At 47.8% G+C, this 23,350-nt stretch overlaps 2 protein-coding genes across 2 annotated transcripts; both read right to left on the bottom strand.

Annotated features, from left to right (window-relative positions):
• Positions 1 to 738: 738 nt before the first annotated feature.
• LEMD2 (LEM domain nuclear envelope protein 2) lies at positions 739 to 13,535 on the bottom strand (the record flags this gene model as incomplete). Its single annotated transcript, XM_084302034.1, has 9 exons — positions 739 to 2,944; positions 4,078 to 4,180; positions 4,272 to 4,373; positions 5,408 to 5,553; positions 7,934 to 8,013; positions 8,664 to 8,740; positions 10,012 to 10,087; positions 10,792 to 10,832; positions 12,119 to 13,535. 9 exons carry the CDS (start codon positions 13,533 to 13,535, stop codon positions 2,794 to 2,796), a joined length of 2,193 nt encoding a protein of 730 aa, XP_084158160.1. The 3' UTR covers positions 739 to 2,793.
• A 5,200-nt stretch (positions 13,536 to 18,735) lies between these two features.
• Positions 18,736 to 22,841, bottom strand: MLN (motilin; the record flags this gene model as incomplete). The annotated part of the gene is made up of 4 exons (XM_084302057.1): positions 18,736 to 18,849; positions 19,651 to 19,759; positions 21,131 to 21,235; positions 22,725 to 22,841. 4 exons carry the CDS (start codon positions 22,839 to 22,841, stop codon positions 18,842 to 18,844), a joined length of 339 nt encoding a protein of 112 aa, XP_084158183.1. The 3' UTR covers positions 18,736 to 18,841.
• Between the last annotated feature and the right edge of the window lie 509 nt (positions 22,842 to 23,350).

Here is a 23,350-nt window from a genome sequence, read left to right as displayed (position 1 = left end):
CCAGCGCTGTATCCCACGCCCTCGCCACCTCCCAAATCTTCCTGCACCGTCACCTGGCATTTCACACCATGTCCCCCAAAAAAGGCAAGCTAACCATGGCCTAAGGAGGTCCCAGCACACAGGATCAGCAGCAGCTTGGAGCAGAATCAAGACTTGGTGCAGAAGCTGTTGTCACACCCACTGCACGAGGGATCTGCCTTTGAGAGAACAATGGCAAAACGTAAGAAACTCGAGGCACCCTCAGCCACCGCAGACTGACTGTTCCGTCCCATTCCCCGCTTTGAGTAAATGCTTTACAGCGGACCGCAGGAATAGCGATTAAGCTGAACTAATATTTACGGTTCCACAACACCCAAAGCTGTCACTCTCTTCAAAACGCAGCTAAACAAGACAACTGCCTTTCATCCTCACCTCTACTTAATGCCAACTATTCCCAAAACACGGATTTAATTTGCAACCAAACATTTGATACTCCTGGGCTATTGCGCTGAGATCACCGAGCGTCACAAGGATCCACATTGTCTCATTAGGCTGTCACGCAATCCCCATACCATCTTCAGTGTTATACTTAGAAACTGTCAGCTCTCCAGAGCAGGAACTACTTGATCTACATGAGCAGAAGCATTTGGAACAACCTGTGACTCCTCAAAAAAAAAATAATAAAGGTAACAAATCATTTGTAATAAATTTATTTTATATATTGGCTTACAAAGCTAAATTGAACGTGTAATAAACAGCACCAAGCCAGTTAAATTTATTCTACAAAAACAATTGTAATACAAAAACATGACTGCAATGCTTAACCTTTCACTCCGGGTTTGGACGGTTAAAAAAAGTTAACCCAAAACCTGCAAACATTAAAAAAGGCTTAAGAATGTAGGCACTGGTGTTTGGAAAGATGACAGCAGTGAAGATCTCGTTACAACATTTCAGAAGAATCAAGGCTGCCTTCGCTTTATTCCCTGTTTAGTGGTTAATGCCTTGAAGACAGCTGTCGATTCTCCTCTTTTGGTCAAACACCCTACCTTTGCAACCAAAACCGAAATACAGGGATAAGAATCAACTTCGTTCAGGACACCTCCCACGTAATGCACAAGACCTCCTGTGTTTTGTTCCTCTCTCCACCCATTTTGGCTGATGTCTAGCAGGAGGCATGCAAGGAGTCTCTGCCTTCCTTCCGCTGCAGCCTGCAGGATGCACAGTGCAACACCCCACCAAAACCAGCAGCGGGGGGAAGAGGTGCAGACTTCATACAGGGAGGTGAGCAGGGACTGGCACGAGGAACCAGCCTTCCACGTGGCATCCCCAACCTGTAAACCAGGCAGGAGAGCTCTGACAGCCATCCTAAGCTTACCTGCCAGCACAGAGCATGGAGAGGAAGCTCTCCACCCATCCAGCATCAGAGATGAACGCAAACATTCACATGGTACCCAGAATGGTAAGATTAAAAACATCTGCTGGTTACATGGGTTCAAATATCTGCTGGCTTCTCTCTGCAGGTTTTACCAGCTTATGCCAGAAATGAATTTGGTCCCTGCTGTCTCAGTGGTGACCTGGACAGCAGTTTTATAGCACTGGGAAAAGTAGATTAACAGTATCTCTGCCCAGTCTAAGCTGCCATGCACTGGAGCTGTTTTCTTTGGAAGAAAAAAAAAATAAACACACACACACACAAAAAAAAAAAACAAACAAAAAACCACAAAAACAAAAAACAGTCCTTTGCTGGATATAAAACCAAACTTAAGTAATTAAATTATGGCAGATACAAAAGACAATGCCTGCAGCATGCACAGAGGATTGATCGCTGCTCCTTGTACCGGTCGCGAGGCTGCAGGAACATTGACTTGGCAACCCCTGCACTGACACTCCAAGCATTGTAATAGCTCTGCTCTGACACACAGCACACACATTGCAGCTGCCCAGGATAAACATGTACATTCAGCCCTAATAAACTTTCCAAAGCTGCTCTTCAATAGCCCACAAAGCAGTCCCTTTGGCTGTAGCCACAAGAAAGCGCTTTCTGATACTTCCTATATTCTTTGCTTTCCACCCAAATTCCCCCCACCCCCCAGAAAACATAAAGCACAGAGATTGCAGACTTAAAAAGTGAAGCAGGATCACAAACGCTCCTCCATCCCTCCCTCCCCAGCCCAGCCCAAACCATCAAGGCACATCAAACTGCCCTCCCTCTACGACGACCTCCACCTGATTTTTTTTATTACTCATTTTCCCCATTTTTGAAGGGTGAAGTGGACACAAACATTCTCCCTTTAAGGAAGCAGCAAGTGCTTTCATCACTACCTTTGTACTGATAAAATCAAATTCTAACAAAATGTATCTTTACTGCCACCCTAATGTTTCCATGGGAAATGTTAATCTCCTTTAAACACATTCCTTGATGGATGTTGCCACCAATTGGCTTTTGCAAAATTGAGGTCAAATTTTAAAAACCTAACCATTGTCAGAGAGATCCTAAGTCTCTTGATATCAAGTATAAAAATTTGTTCTTTTTAAAAAATTGTTTTAGGCATGCTTGCCTACAGAAGCCAGATATCTGCTGGAAGGCTTTGGTGTGATTCTAGCTTCCCACCAGCTCAAGCCCATATTCTTTCCAAGCCAACATTATTGCCCTGAATTTTTGTGTGTGAAGATTTTCAGAAAGAAGAGCAAACAGATACGTGCAATCCCCAACCCAAGGAGAGTAGGACCGTGACCTGTTCTTTCCCACCACCAGAGAAGGGACTGCCCCCTTGCAGAGGAACATATCAACAGTTGCTCAACTTCTGCTCCTCTTTAGTGTTCTGAATCTGAGACGTACGAAGGCTGAGTCCATCTCCATACTAGCATATCCTCTCCTGCTACCCTGTGTGACTCTGTCTGAATCCGTGACTCATTTGAAGCCAGAAACTCCACAGCTCTGTTCCAGACCCGCTTCATTTTTTTTCTGCAAGAAACAGCGACAAAAAGAAAATAAGTTAGAATTGTATCCTTATTGTGCTTTCCTGCTTACAGCCATTGTCGCTGCTGATCAAGCTAGGGCTGGCTTCCTCCTGTTCCCTTTGCAGACAGCAAAGGAGATTAAACCAGAATTCTAGTTTAGAGGTGATTTCAGCTCAGGACATGAACACACGAGTCCTGCCAGTGGGGAAGATGAGACCCTCTGGCAGCACAAGCAATTGATGACTGCCCTGGATTTCCAGCCCGCTTCACGTTGCAGAGGCACTCGATCTGCAAGCTGCCGCCACCCCCTTGATCTCTCCCCTGCAGATATCTCTCAGACCAAGGAGAGCAAATTGGAGTTCACTCCAGTTTCGAATCAGTTTTCTAGTAATTCTGGGCACCACATACACAGAGATCAATTAAAACCAGCTGAAATAACTCCTTTTCCTACTGGTTGTATTGTGACTAATACAGAGGGAGAGCATTTAAGACTGCAGCGCACACAGCATTCTGTGCTGTCAGGCAAACAAAGCAGCGCCATTTAACCAGAAGGAAAAAAAAAATCCTGCAAAGATGAAATAAGTGGCATGTAAACCACCAAGAGCCAGGCTGCAGCCCTCTGGCCTCACCACCACCTTGACCACGCTTCCTTTTCAAAAAGGCATCAAAATCACCTATCAAAACCACCATCAAAACCAACCACTTCAGAAGAGCCTCCCAATACCCTATTCAATTCATGTAAAGTTTTGCCCTAAGAAGTGCAGCACCTTCTGCAGAACAAGATACAACGGCTCAGAAAAAGGAGAGCACCCTAACACAGATCGGATGAAGGAGAGAAAAGATGCACCATGCCCAGAAAAAGCAAAATCCACTTACTGTGTAACAGAATAACGACAATAAAACCGTGTGACTGCATAAAATATCAGCCTCTGGACTGTCATATTAATCTGCAGCAGGTTGAGACAAAGCCTGAGTTATGTCAAAATCCTTTATGAAGTGAAAGGCCAGACAGACTTCTTGCAGTCCAGCTTCCCAGCAATTGTCTGCTCATGGTCTCTTAGCCAGGAACTGTAGTTTTGAGCTGAGGTGAATAACATCGTGCTGACAACGCTCCTTAAAGAACAAAGTTCAGCTCACCTGCTCTGAGGAGGGATGAGGCTGTCCCGAACGTGGAGGATGCCGACATAGGGGTAACGCTCCAAGTTACGTTCCCATTCCTTGTAATGGTCCTGGACAACGGCTAGAAGGCAGGAGGACAAAACAATGAGAGACCTCAATGCTGCAGAGAGGAGAACAGAGCTACCTGGGTTTAGAAAGCTACTGGATTCTACCTATGATCTTCTTCACCATCTCATACATGGCTTGCTCCTCTTCCTCCATCTTCCGCCAGCGGTACCTAAGGAAGATCAGGATTCCCCAAAGAGTTACCAGACCTAGAAGAGTAGAAAAGAAATAGAATTCAATACTGACATCTGTGTACGTGCCCAATGCTAGCAGTTTTATTTTTGACACCTCCCTGGAAGCAGCATTCTTCCTGCCAGCTACTCAGGCCTGCTTGGAACTGAATCCAAGCATTTCATTTTGTTCACCACGGCAGCTGCACCCCACAAAACTGTTGGTACTGACAACACCTGCAGCAGCAGAACATGCGTGCATGTGGGAGGTGGTCAGAAGGCCTCATCACAGACTTTTTCTCCCCTACTAGAAACCTCAGCATGACCACAGGGCTGTAATTGTCTAAATCCCAGAGCTCCCTCCTTGCTAGAGGCCTCCCCCACAATAATCACTTAGGAAGACTGTCAAGCTCCACTGCTCTGAAGATAGCTCCTTGATAAGGAGATAAAGCCTGGGGCTCCAGTGCCAGCCTGAAATTCAGATCTATAGTGAAGGTTTAGCATTGACAAATGTCCCTGTTACAACATGAGCTAACTTTAGCATCTCAGTCTCTACAATAAACATAACTATCCCCTTTCACCCCCACCTTGTCTGGCTAGATTATCAACTATTCAACACTCATCTCTCGTTATCACCTTGCTCAGTAAGACTTCTGTCTCGGCTGGGGCATGACAGACTATTCCAATAAAACCTGTAACACTGGAATGCTACAAGTCATTACTAAAGAGTCCAGAAGACTTTGTAGCCTTGTGCACAAAGAAAAAGAAAAAATGAACCTTTCAGGTAGGTTAACGTACTTATTTTGCAGACCACAGTAATGGGTACTTGAGGAATACTCAGAGAGCTAATCAGCTTGCTGATTTAAAGTAAGTGTTAAGCACTCACAGCACAAGAGCAGGTCCACAGGTCTCTCTCTATTGCCAGAACAAAGGTTAATTAGAAATTAACTCATCAGCAGATTTATTTCACCTCTGTTAGTAATTTCATACAGCTGGAAAAATGTGTGAGCACATGCGTGTTCATCTCTACAGCCAGCAAGGGGAAAAGCTGATTAGAAACACTGACAACTTACTCCAGAAAAACAGGAAAAGGTTCATGATGGCAGTGACCACTGCCCGACGGAAACGGCAGCCAAGACCCATCTGAGGATGGGCGGATTCGAGACAGACCACTTGCTCCACCTTGGTAACTGGTTCAGAAAGGTCTGTGCCTCTCAACCTGATGGGAAGAGGCAGAAAATCTTCAGTGAAGAGAGAACACACTCCAACTGCAGTCTTTAATCAAGAGAGGGAAAACAAACAGACTGCAGATGCAGTAACTCGTTCTATACACCACAAGGAAAATACACCAACATCCTTGCAACTTCTCTTTTCCAGAACATTTTGGGACTGGCTGCTTAGCAAGGAATGGATATGGCTTTAGAAAAGGCAGCAGGGCTGGAACTCCCACTGGTAAACTGAAGTCTCCCTCTGCAGACTCTTTGACAGCACCTCTCAGCGTGTAGAAGATTAAACTTTAAATTGGATTCCCACCTCCCAGCACAGAGAAATGGAAATGTTTACTGAGTCACTCATCAGCAATTGCAGAGAGAGCAGTTGAGGGAGACTGCAAATGTCCATGGAGGTTGCGCTGTTTTCCTCAGTACAGATGAGCATAAACAGTTTAGCTAGAAAAGTGACAACACATCAACTGTATCTGCAGTGAGAAACAGACACACCCTCAGAAAGCATTCACGGCAAAATCGATAACACATCCTCCTGCAAAATCACTCGTCCACACCTGCTGCGCTAGCCGATATGCTTTTAACTCCCTTCTTTATATATAGATCTACACTGATGTGGTTTCCTTATTAGATACTCTAAGCCAACAGGCATCAAGCAAACCAAGTGAGAGCCATCAGATTCAGAGGAATTAGACTAAAGGGGATTTCATTTTTTTAAGCTACTAATTCATTCTAGGTTTGCAATGAATAACCTATTAGACAAAGACATTTTCTCAATTTACTAGCGCACAGCTCACAAACTGCTGACAGCTTGTATTTGGTTACTGGATTCTACAGTAGCTGGAGACGCACAGTTGTTTCCCACCCCTTGTCTTATTTACAATCCAAATTCCATGAAAATATTTAAAATATGCAGGAGAATCACCGAGTGCAGAGCTCATTTTCAGTTCTGCCTCTCAGACTAGCACCTAGAAAAATAACCTCACGTAGCGTTTGCTAAAAATGCCACCCGCAGGTTTTTAAGCATGCTGAACACTCGTTCTGCACGCTACGCAGACTTCATGAAAGTGGATCCATTTGGCGAACAGCCGGCAAAATTGCTAATTATGAAAATAAAAAAAATGGAAATATATCGTACCACAAGGCTCCTGACACGAGCACTGCTCCCGTATGAAAATATAAATTTGAAAACTCTGGATCCCAGCCCACCCACAAATCCGAGCCTGCCACCAGGAAAGCAATATCCTGTCCTGGGAATTTGCCACGCACCAGGAATCAAAGTAGTAGACACTGTCTGATCATTAAATCACAGCAGCAGCCACCGAAATTTTTTTAGGGAAAAAAATAAAGCAGTGGCAATTCACACAAGCTATGCCCATAAGCTCTAGCATTACTACTGTAATGCTACAATTCATTTAATCAGAGATACATTCAGCAATATTAAAACGCAAACAAATGTTCAACTTCAGAGGTAACATACAGTGGAGGCAGCCCACACTTCCCAGAGGCAGATAATAATGTCCGTGGACTCTGGATAACAGTCTTTCATTAGATTATGGCCTGACTGTTGTGTTTTTTCACCTGAAGAAACTAGTATTTCTGCCATTTCTCATGTACTGAAGTGGGTGGTAGCCAAGAAACCCAAAAGAATAAAGCCCCACTGGTGACTGACCAACCCCTACATAGTCCCAGTTTGTTCCTTTTAACATGTACTGTGTGTTCTGCCAGAAAGACAACTGACACTAAAGAAAAGATACCAACCATTCAACAATCTATGTCCTCTCTTCCTCACAAGAACTTCCTCCAAAGGATCCCAAAGCATGTGGGCTGTTACCTACTGAAGAGAACGTTTCACTGACCTAAATAACCCGATCCCTCTGGTCAAAGGATGCAGTTCTACACAATACTGAAGCTCTGGCTACAGTAAGAGTACTGAAGGAATGCATTATTTGGGCAAAAAGTGGGTACATGGGCATGTTTAACACGAGTACTGTAGTCAAAAGACTGTGAGCAAGACACCAGGACCATTACTTCTAAACCCTGCAGTAAGCACAACATAGCAGTTGAGAGCCACAAGCAGCCATGACCTCAGATTTCTACTTCATCTGCGAAACAGGGTGTTCGTGAACGCAATGTCCCCCAGCGCACAGGCTGGGAAACACGCTCAGAAGGAATGTCTGCAGTTGCCAATCTCTGCAGCAGGACCGTACGTTTTATTTGGAATCTTGCCTACCAAACACTGACAAAGCCAATCTCAGATTATCTTTGGAAATCTAATGAGGAATGGAAGCGTTTTGTGCACACCACACAGGATGTCAAATTACGTAGCAGCCAACACCAAGAAACATGATTTTGAAACAGTGGGTTTCCACTTACCATATTCCTAAATCCTTGTTACTGTTCAGTATCCAGTGCAGGGCAGCCTCAAACTTCTGTGGGGAACTACCAGTTATATTCTGCACAGAAGAATCCATAAGAAGATTGGTTCTCCATTCATTTAAAATACCAAATAACATTATTTTATTACAGTACGGGGAGAATTTATTCTATACAGTCTGTCCCTAGGTTAATTCTTATCATAATTCTGCAAACCGAAGGAAGGAAAACTACATCTGAAGCTTGGTCTGGACTAAAATCTTCTGACTCTGGTAGATGATGCATGAAGCACTCTGTAAAATAACACTATCCCAGACTGTTAAGACTAACCACTAAATACAACATAATCTTACTGACAGTTTACCATGAAAGAAATGGAATGCTAGATCAAAGCAGTCTGTCTTCTGACACTTTTGGGTATAGAAAAATCTTTCTTCTGCCCAGCCCTCAATCCAGGGAAATTTCTGGTTTCACAAGACTGATGACTATGGCGAAACAACAAACCATTAAGTTAGATTTACAGGGGCTGAATCAGAGATGTAGGAGAAGATTATTTTCAGACGAACTGCTGAGAACAGGACTGGCCAAAGGGGAGACTAGAGATATGGGAAAGAATCAAAACAGGATGAGGAAGTAAAACAGATGGTGAATTGCTTTAGTGTCTATTATTTATTGCCTTGTAAGAGACTAAGCACTACGTTATAACAATAGCTGTTCACAGCCTACTCACCACCACGTGATCCCTTGCTTCACTAACCCAAATGCATTTGCTTTTTAGATTCTCAGGGTTTCCGCATTCAAAATTACCTGGTAAAAAAGTCAAAGAGAAATCATGTTTTTTTAAAAAAGCCTTCGAACACTTCAGAAGCACACTGAACTGTCTATAAATGCTACCCTTTAAATTCAACTATAGCTCTGGGCAAAATGATTACAAGGTGGGATTTATATGGTAGGCAGATAAGATTATGACTATTAATAAAACCCTCAACCATTGCATATAGGTTGGAAAGGGGCAATCAAACCTCATGTTTCAGTGTGTGAACTACTCTGCACAGAACGAGGGGAAAAAATGCCATTTCTTCCCTTTGAGGAGCATGTAACTGCCTCTCTGACCTAAAGCCCTGCAGAGGGGCTCTTTCCATCAAGCACCAAAGACTGCAATGCTGAAGTTCCAGATTAACACACAAAATGCTTCTAAGAAGCCTATAGCCCAGCTCTGCCTTCTACACAGGCAAAGGAATATTGGCCAGGAACTTGGGTTTCTACATCGTGCTTCACAAAGCTGACTAAACAAATGTGCTAAGAGACTATGTAAAACTGGTGGGCATTTCACAATACGAAGTCTGGTTTGAAAAGCTTTAGCAATTCTATGAAATTCCAGTTATCTAAAGGATTCAGCCCTGCTGAGGTCTGAAATCTGGAAAATGGAACTTATGCACCATCGCTGATTAACACTATTATCTAAAAACCACCACCAACAAAAAGGTTTTATTTGTCCACTGAACTTCTAGCAGCCTTCTCCATCACAAAATACTAGTAATGGATTGGACTGGTGCATATATGGTAGAGACTGGCTAACTACTGCGTGGGGTTAGCTCCTCAGCCAAGGAACCTGCCTTACTCAAGACCGAGAAAACACAGAAGCATTCACATAGTCAGCTACCACACTTCAGCAGAGAACTGGCAAATTTCTTAAGTCGCTTCAACTCCATTCGTAGGAACACGCTGTAAGTTAACACTTACTGGCTCCGAGTGTCTTGAAGACAATTTCAAGATACTTGTAGAAAAGAGCCACAAAGCTGAATATTTGTACCTCAAGTTCCCAATACATCAAGTGCAAGGAACACTTGCTCCACAAGAGCACAGTGATATAAGCGCATTAGCTAAGCACTGTTCAGATTAAAAATAAACACATCTTTTTCTATTTTTCTATTACCTGACTTTCTCAGAGCTCCTCAAGTGGAACTGACTGTTCTGCAAACCCCTCTCTTCAAACTAAGGTTAAAAATGTCCAGACAGCTGGGAGAGGCAGTTTGTTGAACGTTCACAAGTGCTTTATAATGACAATTGGAACTCACCGGCTTGTATGGACAAGTAGTTATACAACTCATGCAGTATGTTCATTATTATGTCCTTGTGCTTGGCTTGACAGAACTGAAAGTCAGAAACAGGTAACGAACATGAATAAACTGGCAGCAACAGGGCAGCAGTCAGACTAGCTAAAAAACATCAAAATGAAATACCAGCAGTGGGGTTTGGCTCAGTTCTGCATCACTAGTTCAAATTAAGCACGCCTACAGCAAAGAGCTGCAGTTTCTGAGTCAAAAGTGAGCTTGCACATCCTGTACAAGTGCCACCGACTCCCCCAGCTCGTTGCCCAGGCTGCACCACAGACACCCCCTCAGACAGACCACAGATCAGCTCTGCATGCCCCAAACACCACAGGAGACCAACCATAATGCTGAATCCAACACATTTTTTTTCTCTCAAAATAATGCATTATGATAAAAAAAAAAAAAAGGCTGTACAAACAATTTGAAATGAAGTTCAGGGAATTGGATTAAGTCTTGCATTGTTGAAGCTGAACACAGGTAGGGCTTTGTCTGTAAACCAATATTACTTCTGTTACAACTATTAAAGAAATTGATTCACATAATCAGGAATTTAATTTTTTATCTTTCAGAGTCTCATATACAATCCCAATTTAATCTGGCCCATTAATTCCAACTCATGAAATCAAAAGATAGAACTAATAATTTTATAGTGATACTGATAGTGGTGGAAGCTTCCCAGAATAATTACTCTTCTGTGAGAATCCCCAATCCCCAATACTTGAAGATAAATAAGTATATGCTTACATCATCTGTTCTTTTGTCACAATCCACATGCAAAAGATTAACTACGGGAGAGAAGAAGGGGAATAAAAGTTAGCTGGCTGCAAAACAATAGCTTTGATCAAGAAAGCAATTATGTCTTTTAAAAAAGGCTCTACTTTCAAGTCTGATTCTGCTGTTCTTAATTTACTTTGCACAGTACCTTGCACATTCAAAGCACTGCTTTGGTAGGCAGTGCTGAAAGCAAAACAAATAGAAGTGGTTTTGTATCAGGGTGAAAACAATGAACCCCATTCATCTGCAAAGTAAAAATTGTGGCCCAGGTGTTTTAACAGCTCCTGTTTAAGTAGATGCGAGTAGATGAGAACTTGCACTGATCTTTTGCAATCTAGTAATGCCACCCGCTGTATGCCACGGTCACCTGACATATCACGGTAGTAACAAGGATTTAAACTGAGACTTTGCAAGGCAGAAGCAGCAGGTCTACTTCACTCGGAGCTGTTAGTTCTGCAGCTTATGGCCTCTGGTTTAACAGCTGCCTCCTGCCCTGACAATTGGATACGGACTGGCCACGGGTTGGTCATACACTCCCTTCTAGCACTGTTAACTACCTGTGTACTTAAAAGAGTGCTCAGCTGTGCTGTATGACTTCTTGCTTTAAAGTATCACTGGTTTAGCAATTACCTAACAACATCCTAAAGGGCCCATCAGAAATTCAGTGACATTGGATAGCTTTATTCTGGCTTTGAGGAACCAGGACACATCCTGGCACACACAAAGCGCACAAACATCTACAAGCAGTACGCCCAGTTTCAGTTCCAAATCAAAACTCCTCGTTCAGTTCAAAGCCATAAAGCGTCAGTATTTCAATTTGCTTTAGCTGGGGAACTCTGCTCTATAAGCAAGGCAATGGGGAAGCCCGTTGTCATATCCCACTGAAGCTCTGCCACACTCGAGGTGCAGAAGTACCAATTCCAACTCTGTACTTCTCTGCGGTCAGTGCTTTGCAGAGTCTAACATTAAAACACGCCACAGGCAGTTACACGGGCATTATGTGACACAATGGACAGTCATAAAATACTTCCTAGCAGGAACGTTGCTCTCCATAAAACCTGGGGTTTTGAAAAACTGAAGGCCAAACTCATTTGAGCGGGTAAAAAATAAGCACACACTTGACTGACTTTCAATGACACTAACAAGGTTTCCCAAGGACAAGGGGAAAGGGAAATAGGGACAGAAATAGAGGTGTCAAGTTATGGCACTGATAATGATAAATCTGACGGTGATAGAAGTAATAAAAGGAAATCATGAAAAGTAAAGTTTAAAAACTGGATTAAAACAGTGCACGTACAGTTCTCCTCTCCCTTGTCAAGCCAGCCTGACCCAATCATCTTCACCATGAGGATGCCCAGAAAAATCATCAGCAGCACAAAGCTGGCAAGGAAAAGGAACTTGGAGAGGTAGTACTCGAGGCCTTTGCCCTTTCCTTCCGTCCGCTGCCTGGGGGTTGTCCGCAGCAGCTTCGTGCGGGGCGTTATTCCCTGTCCTGCTGCCGATGCATCCCAGCGGCTGCCCGAGGCCAGCCCTGCATTGCTCGCAGAGCTCCAGGGGAGCCGCCGGGCCAGGCCCCCTGCCCAGCCGCCAGGCTTCGGCTCCCTGTCCTCCTTCCTCCGAACACTGGACAGCAAATCCTCTTCCCCTCTCCCAAACTGGTGGCTCAAGCCAGAACGTGCCGCTGCAGATCCCCAGTGGGTGCTGGGCGCTACCTCGCTCTCCTGCTTCCACCAGCTGTAGGAGGACAGACCCTTCCTATCTCCTGCTGCCTCTGACAGAGACGGGGAGCTCTGCCCTGCAACTCGTCCTAGCGACGCACCCCAACCGCTCCTAGATGGCAGGTACCCGCTCCCATCGCTGGAAAGGGGTTTGGAGCTCAGCCCCCCACTTCTGCTTGTGGATGTGTCCCAGGAGGATTCGCAGCTCAGCCCCCCGGCCCCATCTAGGGATGTCCTCAGTCCAGCCCTGGCGCTGAGCCCCCCACCCCTCTCCACAGATGTGCTCCACTGGGATGAGGAGCTCGACTCCCGAAACCCATCCAGGGACGGCCTAGACACTTCGCTGAGCCCCCTGCTTCTCTCCACTGAGCTCCCCCCATACACTGAGGAGCCCGAAACCCGAAACCCATCGGTGTCCAGCGCTGACCCCGCACTCAGCGCTCCCCCTCTCTCTGCAGACGTGCCCCATGGCGACACGGGGCTCAGCCCCCCAAACCCATCCAGGGCTGGCTCTGGCCGAGCCGTGCGTCCCCTGCTCCTGTCCTCGTCCAGGTACCACTCGTAACCGGAGCCGAGCCCCCGGGCCGAGCCCCCCTCAGCCCTGCCGCTGTACCGGGCCCCCCCCCAGACCAGCCTGCCGCCCTTCCCTGAGGCCTCCCTGCGGGACACTGGCGGCTGCCCCCTCTCCTCCTCCTCGTCCTCCTCCATCTCCTCGTCCTCCATCTCCTCCTCATCCTCCTCCTCCTCCTCCTTCTCCCTGCCGCTGGGGCTGAAGCCGAGGCGAGGCCGGGAGGGCGAGGCCTGCTGCGGCCTGCCGGCGCTGCGGGCCGGGCTAGGCGGGGCTCCGCGGCCCCTGCGCTTCGCCGCCGCCACCTCGGCCCGCAGGCAGCCCAGCTTCTTCACGTAGACCTTGCGGGTGGTGTCGGTGATGGGCCCCGGCCGGTAGCCGAGCGCCACCAGCTCCTTGCGGAGCTCCGCGTCCGTCAGCTCCGCCATGGCCGCGGCCGGGCTCCGGGCCTCGCCGGAAGGACTCGGCCGACGAGGAAGCGCCGCCGCCATCTTGGGGAGGGCTCGCGGCCCCCTCCGGGCGGCCATGTTGGGAAGGGCGGGAGGGGGCCTCAGGCGGCGTCCCTCAGCCCCCGTGGGCGGCGCCGTATGAATAGAGTTATTGAGGTGGGAAGAGACCTCCAAGATCACCTGGTTTAACTATCCCCTAACACCACTGTCCCCACTGAGCCGTGTCCCCAAGCACCAGCCCCAACCTCTCCTGGAGCCCCCCCAGGGACGGGGACTCCCCCACCTCCCTGGGCAACCCGTCCCAACGCCTGCCCGCTCTGTCTGAGCAGAAATGGCTCCTCATTGCCCACCTCAACCTCCCCTGGCACAGCTCCAGGCCGTTCCCTTTAGCCCTATCCCTGGTTATCTGCGAGCAGAGGCCGACCCCCAGCTCCCCACACCTCTCAGGGAGCTGCAGAGAGCAATGAGCTCTGCCCTGAGCCTCCTCTTCCCCAGCCCAAACACCCTCAGTGCTCTCAGCCTCTCCTCACAGGACTTGTGTCCCAGGCCCTTCCCCAGCCTCATAGCCCTGCTTTGGGCACACTCCAGGGCCTTGATAACCTTCTTGTAGAAGATTGTGCAGATCGAGTGAAGTTGCTTCTCAGGGAGGGAATGGTGCTGCCCACTCCAGGAGAGGGGACAGGGGGAGGAACAGGGAAAGCAAGATGAGAGCAGCCTTATCATTCCCAGCCGACCAGTGCCACTGCCCCATCACGCTGGGAGCCACACTGCACTGGAGCGAGTAGGGGTGGTGAGCTCCTCTCGCCTCGCTCCAACCAAGCTATACCAATTTTTGAAACTTTTAGGGACATTTATGGAGTAAGAAGTGTCTTTCCCTGCCACCTGCCACCCCCCTACACATGTTTTCCTCATCCCTTTCCTCTCTGCCAAGTTACAGTCGTTGAACTGGCACCTGCCAGGCGGGCTGGCACTTTGCCACCGCTTTGGGCAGGATCAGGATCTGGGTCCTGGGGATTTTTGCCGGGGAAGGAGGTTCCTTACATACTTGAAGCCTAAAAAGGCAAAACCAAATGTCAACTCGAAAATTTATTTTGGCACAGCAGTGATGTACAGTAATTGCTTTTTCCTGCTGCCGCCTGTAAAGAAAGTAATGAAAGTGGCTGAAATACTGTGGCTTAATATCAGAATTTAATTAAAGATAATGAAAAAGTGGTGATGAATGCTTGCAGACTGTCTGTACATCGCCGCTTTTGTGATCGACAGATGATACCAGAGCCGTGGAAACATCGCAGTGCCACAGGAGTGGGACCTGTGGGGAAGGGGCTGTGGAAGAGCCCTGGCATGGCTGCCTGCCACTCACAACTGTGAGGATGGAGTACAGAAGGACACAGAAACCTCCGCTGTGTCCTCAGCTTAGATGTTGCATCTTGTACAATTCCAGCAAGTGAGGGCATCTTTGATTTTAATGAATGCCTTAAATACAAGGCAAGTCAGCGAGGCTCTCAGCTTCCTCTCGCCCTTCTTTCATGCTCACTTTGCTGTCGTGCCCTTCGTCTAATTCAGGGCATCAGACAAGGCTTGCCTTGCTCTTCCTGATTTATGTGAGAAAGCAGCAACGAGATACTGAGATTTGTTAATCTGGTTAGCAACAACAAATATACACTTAGTAGAGGCCAGGGAGCCCATTAAAAGAGCATACTCCGTTCCGATGGGAAGTGTGAATGTGCGAAGCCGAGCCTCCCCTGCTCACTAAGTGGAAAGCACAACTGACAGCTAATAATTTGGAGTAGTGTCTAATGTAAATACAGAATTAGAATATGCTCTTAGTACACAGTTTCTGAAAGCTCACAGCTTGCAGACGGTTTGGAGAAGCTCTGCCTAGACTTGCAGATGCATGCTGGTATCTAAGCATGAGCTCATACAAGCTCATGAATTAAGTGAATTTCTCTTGCTTGAGGAGAGCGGAGCAGAGCAGAGAAGAGCACCACTCTTCATCTTCATTTGCTTCTGGAAGTCAGGGAAGTTGCAGCAGTTGGCCCAGCATTGTGTGACCTTCAGAGTGGAGAACATGGAAGTGGTGTTTGAGAGTTGGAGGACTGGGGAAAAGTTGTGATTCTTTTGCAGAAGGGAGGTTGGCAGGACCAATGCTCAGCAGAAACAGATGTCTCCTTGTGGAGAGAAATCCACTGCCCCTCTTCCTTCTTCCCTAGCAAGCCAGACCCTGGGAACATCACTGCCTTCCCTAGACGTACCTGGACACCATGGAGAAGAAGGCAGGAGAAGACAGCCTCTTGGAGATGACAGAGGGCATAGCCCCATGTACAAACACCTATTTGTTCCCATTATCTTGCCAACAGTGCTGCTGGTGAGGTTGACAGTGGACCCTCTGTTTTGTGCAGCCCCTCCATCAGCCACACAGCCCTGGGCAGCAGCAAAGGCTGCCGGGGCGAGCACAGCCCTGCCAGTGCTGCAGATGGGCTGTGATGCTCAGAGATCCTTGGCTAAGGAAAGCCAGTTCCCAGCCCACGGTGGGAATATCTTGGCTCTAAATATCCTGAGCTGGCTGTGGGAAGATGGGACAGTGAGGACGGGACACCCTCCACCTGTCCTGCTAGCCCAGAAGCTGTCTTAGGCCAGCTGGCAGTGACTCAGCTATCGAATGGGAAGAGCAGGAGTGCCATGCTGTCTGCTTCTCCTCCTGAAGCACCAAGACAGGAGTGGTAAAAGCAGAGGGGTAGAAATAGATCTGCACCATCTTTACACAGTGCCTTAAGAGGGGAGCGTGCTGCATCCCAAAAAGCACGTCAGCAGATGACTGCCCACCCCTGACAGAGGGGCTGCCAGAGAAACCGCCATCCCACCCCCACCTCTTATCCCATGGTATTTGGGTGACAGTCCTGCATATGCCACTAGGGGAAGTGTCAAATCTTACTTGGGAGCCGACTGTGCCAATTTAACACCCTGTCACTCACAGCCGCGGCACAGGTGTGACCCAAGAACACCACTTCTTGTCCTCCTCGTATGTCGTGTCCTCAGCCTGACAAGCTTAGGTTAGAAAGGGGGTGCCACTTTCATCCTTTTCTCTCATTCTCCTCCTTTCCAGCCTCTCTTCCCCCAGCTGTTCATCCTGCCATGGAACTTGTTTGGTTTCTGGAGCAGCAACATCTTCCTATCTGCTTGCAGGCATGGACTTCAGCGCCGCTGGCTGAGCCATGCCAAAGCAGCCTGCTGGGGGCACTGTGCATACAGATGTGTCCCGCGATTTGGAACCCCTTTTTCTTCTTAACCAGATACATCCCTGACTGCAGGAGTCATGTTTGGTGGTTGGGGTGAATATCTGCTTTGTTCCCACTACTCAAGCCTGCAAGTTGGAGGGAATTTTATTCCGAAAGCTGAAGGCCCCCTTGCACTTTGGTGTAAAATTATTGCTGCAGAACAAGAGAGAGGGTTCATATGGTTATTGTCACAAGCTGCCATGCATCCCACAGCTCATTTATACCTTGGTCAACTGGGAATAGAGCACAACCAAGGACTGGGGTGAAAGCAGAGCTTGCTGCTGCAGCCCAGCAGTGGCTTGTGTGGGTCAAAATCGAAGATCAGAGGGAGACATCCCAGTAAAGGCTCGTTTGTGGATCTCCTTATAGAAGTCTCTGCAGCGCCAATCTGCATGGAAATGGTCCAGGAAGCAAATCCCAGAGGCTCATGTTCACTTTCTTATTTACTTTTGCCACTTATTTACTTTTGCTTGCCACTGGGTAACATTCCTTCCTACACAGCATGGGGAGCCAGGAAACCCCCTCAGTGAAAGAGCAGGGCAAGAGGGATGCTAGAGAGACAGCTCCGACCTGCAGTAGAGCTTCTGTAGGGATCTAAGAAGCAGCTTGCACTTCGGGTGGAAACTATCCATGTTTTTTTTCCACCCGCCATAGCAGGGCAAAATTAAGCCTAGGGTAAGGATTTAGGTCTTTCAGAAGTAATGAGTGCCCCTTCAAAGCAAACAGCCTCGTCTCTGACCTTGCTGGACACTGGTGTAAACACAGTGCAGCTCCTCCGGTGATTTCCATGACAGATTTCCCATGGGTATCACTCCACTGCAGACTGATTTGCACTGGCTGAGCTCCGAGCCCAGCAAGACATGCAGTTGCTTTTATTTCCAGCCTAATGGAATGTATTATTTTCCTCCTGCTCAGACTCCTTTATAGTGCTTCCATAGCTCAACCTGCCTCAGCAATAATCCCTGCAAACTTCCAGTTACACCGAGCTGATCAGTCTATTCAGTAGGAGTATACCTTCGAATCAAATATTAAAACCGGAATCTACTCTGTGCTGGATGTTGCATTATACATCGGGAGATTTCATTTCTCCTAAGGGATGGCTTGCAGCAGACAGTGCACCAAGGAGCTAGAAGCGTGTATGTGTTGTTCTAGCACAAACACAGCTATTTAAATGAGCCTCAGTAAGAACAGAATTTGCGTTAGGTTGGGAGGATAAAATTGGATTGAAGTCGGATATATTCACATACGTACCATTCATCTCATCAGTCCTTACTTTACATATGTTGGATTTCCTGCTGCCAGTAGAGAGGAGCAGCTCTAAAATAAGCCAAAGGTATGTAAATGGAGAGCAATATGTTCAAGTGGAATTACGATGTCACATAGAGGTTTGTTTGAGAGCCAAAAATCGGGCCAGAGCTCTGTGTCATTTCACACTGTGTCTGTTCACATCATAGCTACGGGTGAGGTGTTCCCTGCGATGCTGTTTAGATGCGTGTAGCCTGGCTGAGCAACAGGGAGTTAAGATTGCAGGTAGAAACTGCACATCAGGACTCCAGTATTCTCCCAGCCGTGTAGGAGAATTGCCCTGCTGTGTCTGGAGCATTGAGCTGGGTGGGAACCCACACCCAAGCTCCTCAGCCTGTGCTTCTGTCCCTGGTTTGTCCCTGTAAATGTTCCTCAGTTTCCCTCTTTGCCAAAAGGGAAGGTTAAAAGCTATTAGTCCACGAAGATTAATTACTCATGTGCTGCAGCATGCTTTGTGCTTCTCAGAAGGACGTGATTTCTCTAGAACTGGAAACCCTCCCTCTCGTCTTTCCCACACTTGCTGCTTGCCATCTGGCTGAGACGCATGCAGAAAAAAAAGGCACAAATCCTCCATTTAATTATACTGCGCATTTTATTATCTCACCTCAGATTTTGTTGTTAATCTCTTTTACAGATTTCGTTTACATAAGTGGAGTCTTTCAGCTTTAGCAAGCTGCATCGCTTTCTCTTCTGATGCTGCAGATATCAGTCAGCTAAAAAGCAAAGAGGAAAGAACAAGTGTCCTTAAATTTATCATTCAGTCTTTCCCAGGCTTTCTATATCATTTTCTCCTTCTCAGCTCCTCACCTGAAAAACAAGGAGGCTGAAATCAGCACAGGCCAAAGTAAAATAACTCCCCCAGGGATAACAGGGACTCTGTTGTCTGGGGTATTTAAGCCCAAATCAGACAAAGGTTCAGTGATAATACTAGTGATAATCATTCCATCACTCCTGAGGCTGGAACAGATGCATCCCCCCCCTGCCCCTGCATTTTTCCTTTTGCAATTCCTATACACTAAGAGAAAATCCCAGGGCTGGATTTGTTAGCACTCAAGACCTTGAGCTGCAGCCAATTCACCCAGTGTTAAGCCCCAGTGCAGGGAGCAAGGTGTCCACACCTGCCTGTGGGTGCCAAAGTGCCTCACAGCTTGCATTACAATTCTAATGCAGCTAGCATTGTAAGTGTTGTTGGAAATTACACCCTAAAGACTGAGGACTATTGGGGAGGACTAGGGAGGTGGGAAGCAGGGCTGGGGAGAGCTGCTGGGAAGTGTTGCAATGCTGCTAACAGTCAACAGTGGCTCTGGGGCCAGGACAGCACCCTAAGAGAGTGTATAACCTTCCCAGAAGGGAACCGCGTGCATGTGAGTGGGTGGGGTATCTGAGGACTCTGTAAAGTGAGCAAACATGACACAAAAGCCCTTCTGAGGAATATAAATATCTCGGTGATGATGAGCTGCTGAGAGGAGGGAAAGGCAGAATTCCCAAGGCAGGAATCAACCTTCTGACAGTACCGTCTGGGGTGTCCTGTAACACCTCCGCGAGCAGTTTCTCCAGGACATCTTGGTATTTTTCCAGCTGCCTCGAGATGAGCCACATCCCGGCTTTAACAGGAACAGCTAGCTGTGGAGGAAGCAAGAAAATCAGGAAAGGCAGAGGGGAGCAGAGGCAGGCAGGTTTGAGTGCTTCGACCCCACTTTGCTCAAGTCAGTAAAGGGTCTAATGCTGATGTGAGATGATCCTTGCATGGGGAAAAGCAACATTAAGTCAACCCCACGTACTGCAGTGCAATCTTGTGCTGGTGAAAATGCCAAAGTTTTCATGCGTTGGAGCATCTATGGTCTGACTCAGAAATACAGAGAAAGGCACCTACCGGCAACAGGCTGCAAAGAAAAATCATTTCTGCACCTTAAAATCCCCCACTATCTCATACCTTTACCCTTCAAGACAGCAGCTTTACTGATGCTGGCGAAGCATCCTGCCTTAGAAAGGACTGAGAAGGAGACATCGCCCTGCCTCCAGCCTGACTTTGAGCCATGGCTCAGATGTGCTAGAGGTAAATAGAGCTGCTCCACTCGTGGCTGGAGGCACGGGAGGGCTGCAGCGTCTGGGGAGCATTGGACAAGGGATGTGCCAGCTGTTTAATGCTTTGAACTGCAAATCTTTGCTGTTTAAATCCTATTATTGATCATCGGTGTACCGCAGTTATGAGAGCACTTGCACATCGACCTGAGTCTTGGCCAAACTCCAGGCTGGCCCCGCTGCCCGTCCCGCTGCTTGGGCTAGACCTAAAAGCTCCTTTGGCTGGCAGAAGGCAGCTGCGCTGAGCACAGGAGTGGCTGCATCGACCGGGCAAAGGGCTCCCCGTATTCAAGTGGGAAAGTGCAATTTTCGGACTTAGCTAACCAAGTAAGCGTGCCTTTGAGGGCTTAGACTGGCACTTAAATCCCTAAAATTGGCAATTTTCTGCTCTATATACAGGCTTTGGGGGGTGCAGCTGTACAGACCCAACTTTATAAATAAGATCCTGGCAGTGCAGAGGACTGAGATGGGAGGTGAGTGACACCAGACAGCTGATCCGGAGCTGCCTGAAAGAGTGACAAGTTAAAACCAGACCTGAAGCAGAGCTGCAAATTACTGCCTTGCAGTTGGCTGGCGTTCACTGAACGGCAGAGACAGACCTCATGTTGTTTCCATCTTCCCATGCTAAGGGAGAGGCCAGGCAGGTCTGAGGGGTGACCAGGCTGCTAAACCTCTGAGATAATTTATGGCTTGGAGGTAAAACCTTTCTCTGATGCATCCTTGCCTGGTTGCCTGGCAGAGCTGGTAGGAAATGGGTGTTATTGCTTTACACAGGCTGTGAGCTCCGTAATAACACCCTCTGGCTTCTCTTGTGGCACCTGGTGGTCACCAGGCCCCATGGGGCAGCCCTTGGGCTGTCAGTTCTCCCCCACGTGTCCCTTTGAGCTCTCAGAGTCGCAGGGTTCAACGTACCTGGATTGTTGTGACGTCTGCGCCAGCCTGCTCAGCGAGGCCTTCCTCATCCAGCTGCTGCAGCGGGGTCAGGGATTTCTTCTGCTCTCTGTTCCTCTCCTTTTCCTGCAACCCCACAGCAGAGAGCAAACAGGGAAGTGGTGCCGTGTGGCAGCTTTGCACAGGTACCAAACCCTCTCTGCATCACATCGACAGCCACGGAGCAGGGCAGAAAACCAGAGGGACTGGCGGTCTGAGCGCTGCCTGCAGCATCCTACCCTAGGGCCACAGCTCATGGGGAACAGAGCTGCGGTCATCGTGGCCTTGGGGATTGTAACTGTGATATGCAGGAGGGGCCGCAATGCTCAGTGTAAGGCTGGGTTATGGGACTGCGGGTAAAGCTCTGCAGCAAACCTGACACTCCTGGATGACTGCTTTGATCCGTGCAAGACACTGCTGGCAGCAGGACGTGACAGCTGAGCACACCGACCTCACGCAGCCATTCCATAGGCTCAGTCCTGGTTCTTTTCTGTCTCAGTGGTACCGAAGCTTAACAAAAACCTGCACAAGCTCATTGCAAATGGAGAGCTCTGTGCAGACAACACATATGGCCAGACTTTCTTGGAAGTCTGTAAGATCAGTTCTTTCCCACTTATGGGGCTAATCTTGGCTTCAGGACCCTTCCTTTCTTCCTACCCCAAACAGAAAAGCCAGAGTTGCTTCGGGGTATGACCGACAAAACAGGATGAAAGATACAGCGAAGGCTGTGCTCAGCGCCACGCTGACTGCTTGCTGTGCACTCGCTTTGGTTTGAACACGTGCTTGGAGGAGAAGAGGCAGCCTCTAGAAGAAAGCTGAGACTGATTTCACCCACGTACCTCCAGAAGCCCCTCAATCACCAGCAGACACGTAACTAAAAGGGTGACGATGTATGAACTGTCTGGGGACTGTGCGTGGGTCCCCATCTCCTCCTTCAAGGAGGCTGAAGGATGTCTGTGCTCCCCATAAGAAGAAATCACTATCCAGTGAGCAAGTAGGTGTTGGGAAAAAAAAGATTCCTCCCCAGTATCAATGGATTGTGTCGTGCGGGGGAAGCTCCCTTCGGCTGTGTTTAAGGAGAAGATGCAGTCTCTGAGGCTGCCTGCCTGACACCTTTCAACAGTATTAGTTTCACATCAAAAGAAAAAACATTCTCTCTGCACATCCCAGAGGTGACAACCATCTGGAGGATGGTTAATTATTTGTTACAACAAAAAGACCCATCAGTATGATGATGGGAGGCTGCAGCTTCTCTATAGGAATCACAGCCACTAGCATGGAGGAAAGAAAAGCGAGAGCTGCTAGCAGCAGATGATGTCCCGCACGGGTTTTTTAGTTTTTATGTAAAGGAGTCCAGGTTCTTCTTCAGTCTCAGGTCTTGGAAGTGTTCTCTGCCATCTCCTACCACTATGGGATGAGGAGGGACTGCCACTCTTAGATGTTCTGTCCTAACAGAGGGGGCAGACGATGGGATCAACAGTGGCATGGTGTACACAGGGCTTGGGAACAGAGGGAGGAAGAAGCCTTCCTTATGTTTTTCAGGGCTCCTGCCACTGCAGGACATCCCATGAGTTACCTGCATCTTTCGGAAGTCGCTCTGGGTGAAAAATGGCACGAAGCCTTCAGTCTGTTCAGCCAACATGGACACCACGTACACCAGCAGCAAACTGGCCATCGCCTTCTTCGAAACCATCGTGAGAGCCTGAACAACACAGGAAGGAGGGTGCCGGGGTGATAACAGAGAGGGCCGTTTGACAAGAAATCCCTTCGGCTTTTCATCAGCTGCAATCTAATTTAGCCACCAGCTAACTAAAGGTATATTTACTCATCCAGTTGCTCCTAAGCTGAGAATAGAAGTGCCTTGACTGACAGTTCTCCTCTCAAACTATTTCTTGTAAACAGATTTGTTCTTGAGCAATATCTCTGGAGACTGAAAGCCCGGCCCTTCAGTACGGTTAAAGACTCCCTCTGTTCTGCAAGCTTTAGCCCTCCAGCTGTAGTGGTTTAAGACCTCCACACATCCAGAGCAAAACACACGCGTCAATCCCACTGACAGCAAGGGAGACGGTGATGCTGCAGGAGAGAAAGAACTTACTACAGCTTTTTTGTTAAATTTTGTTTTTATATCCCTCACCCTTGAAAATCTGCACCGATAGACTGAATCCTTTAATAAGCCTCACTGGGTTCAAGAGAGCTGGGAAG

This window comes from Netta rufina (assembly GCF_964035555.1).
Source record: "Netta rufina genome assembly, chromosome: 26".
NCBI lineage: Eukaryota > Metazoa > Chordata > Aves > Anseriformes > Anatidae > Netta > Netta rufina.
Note: the sequence above shows the minus strand (reverse complement) of the source record. Positions and strands in the feature narration are given on the sequence as shown.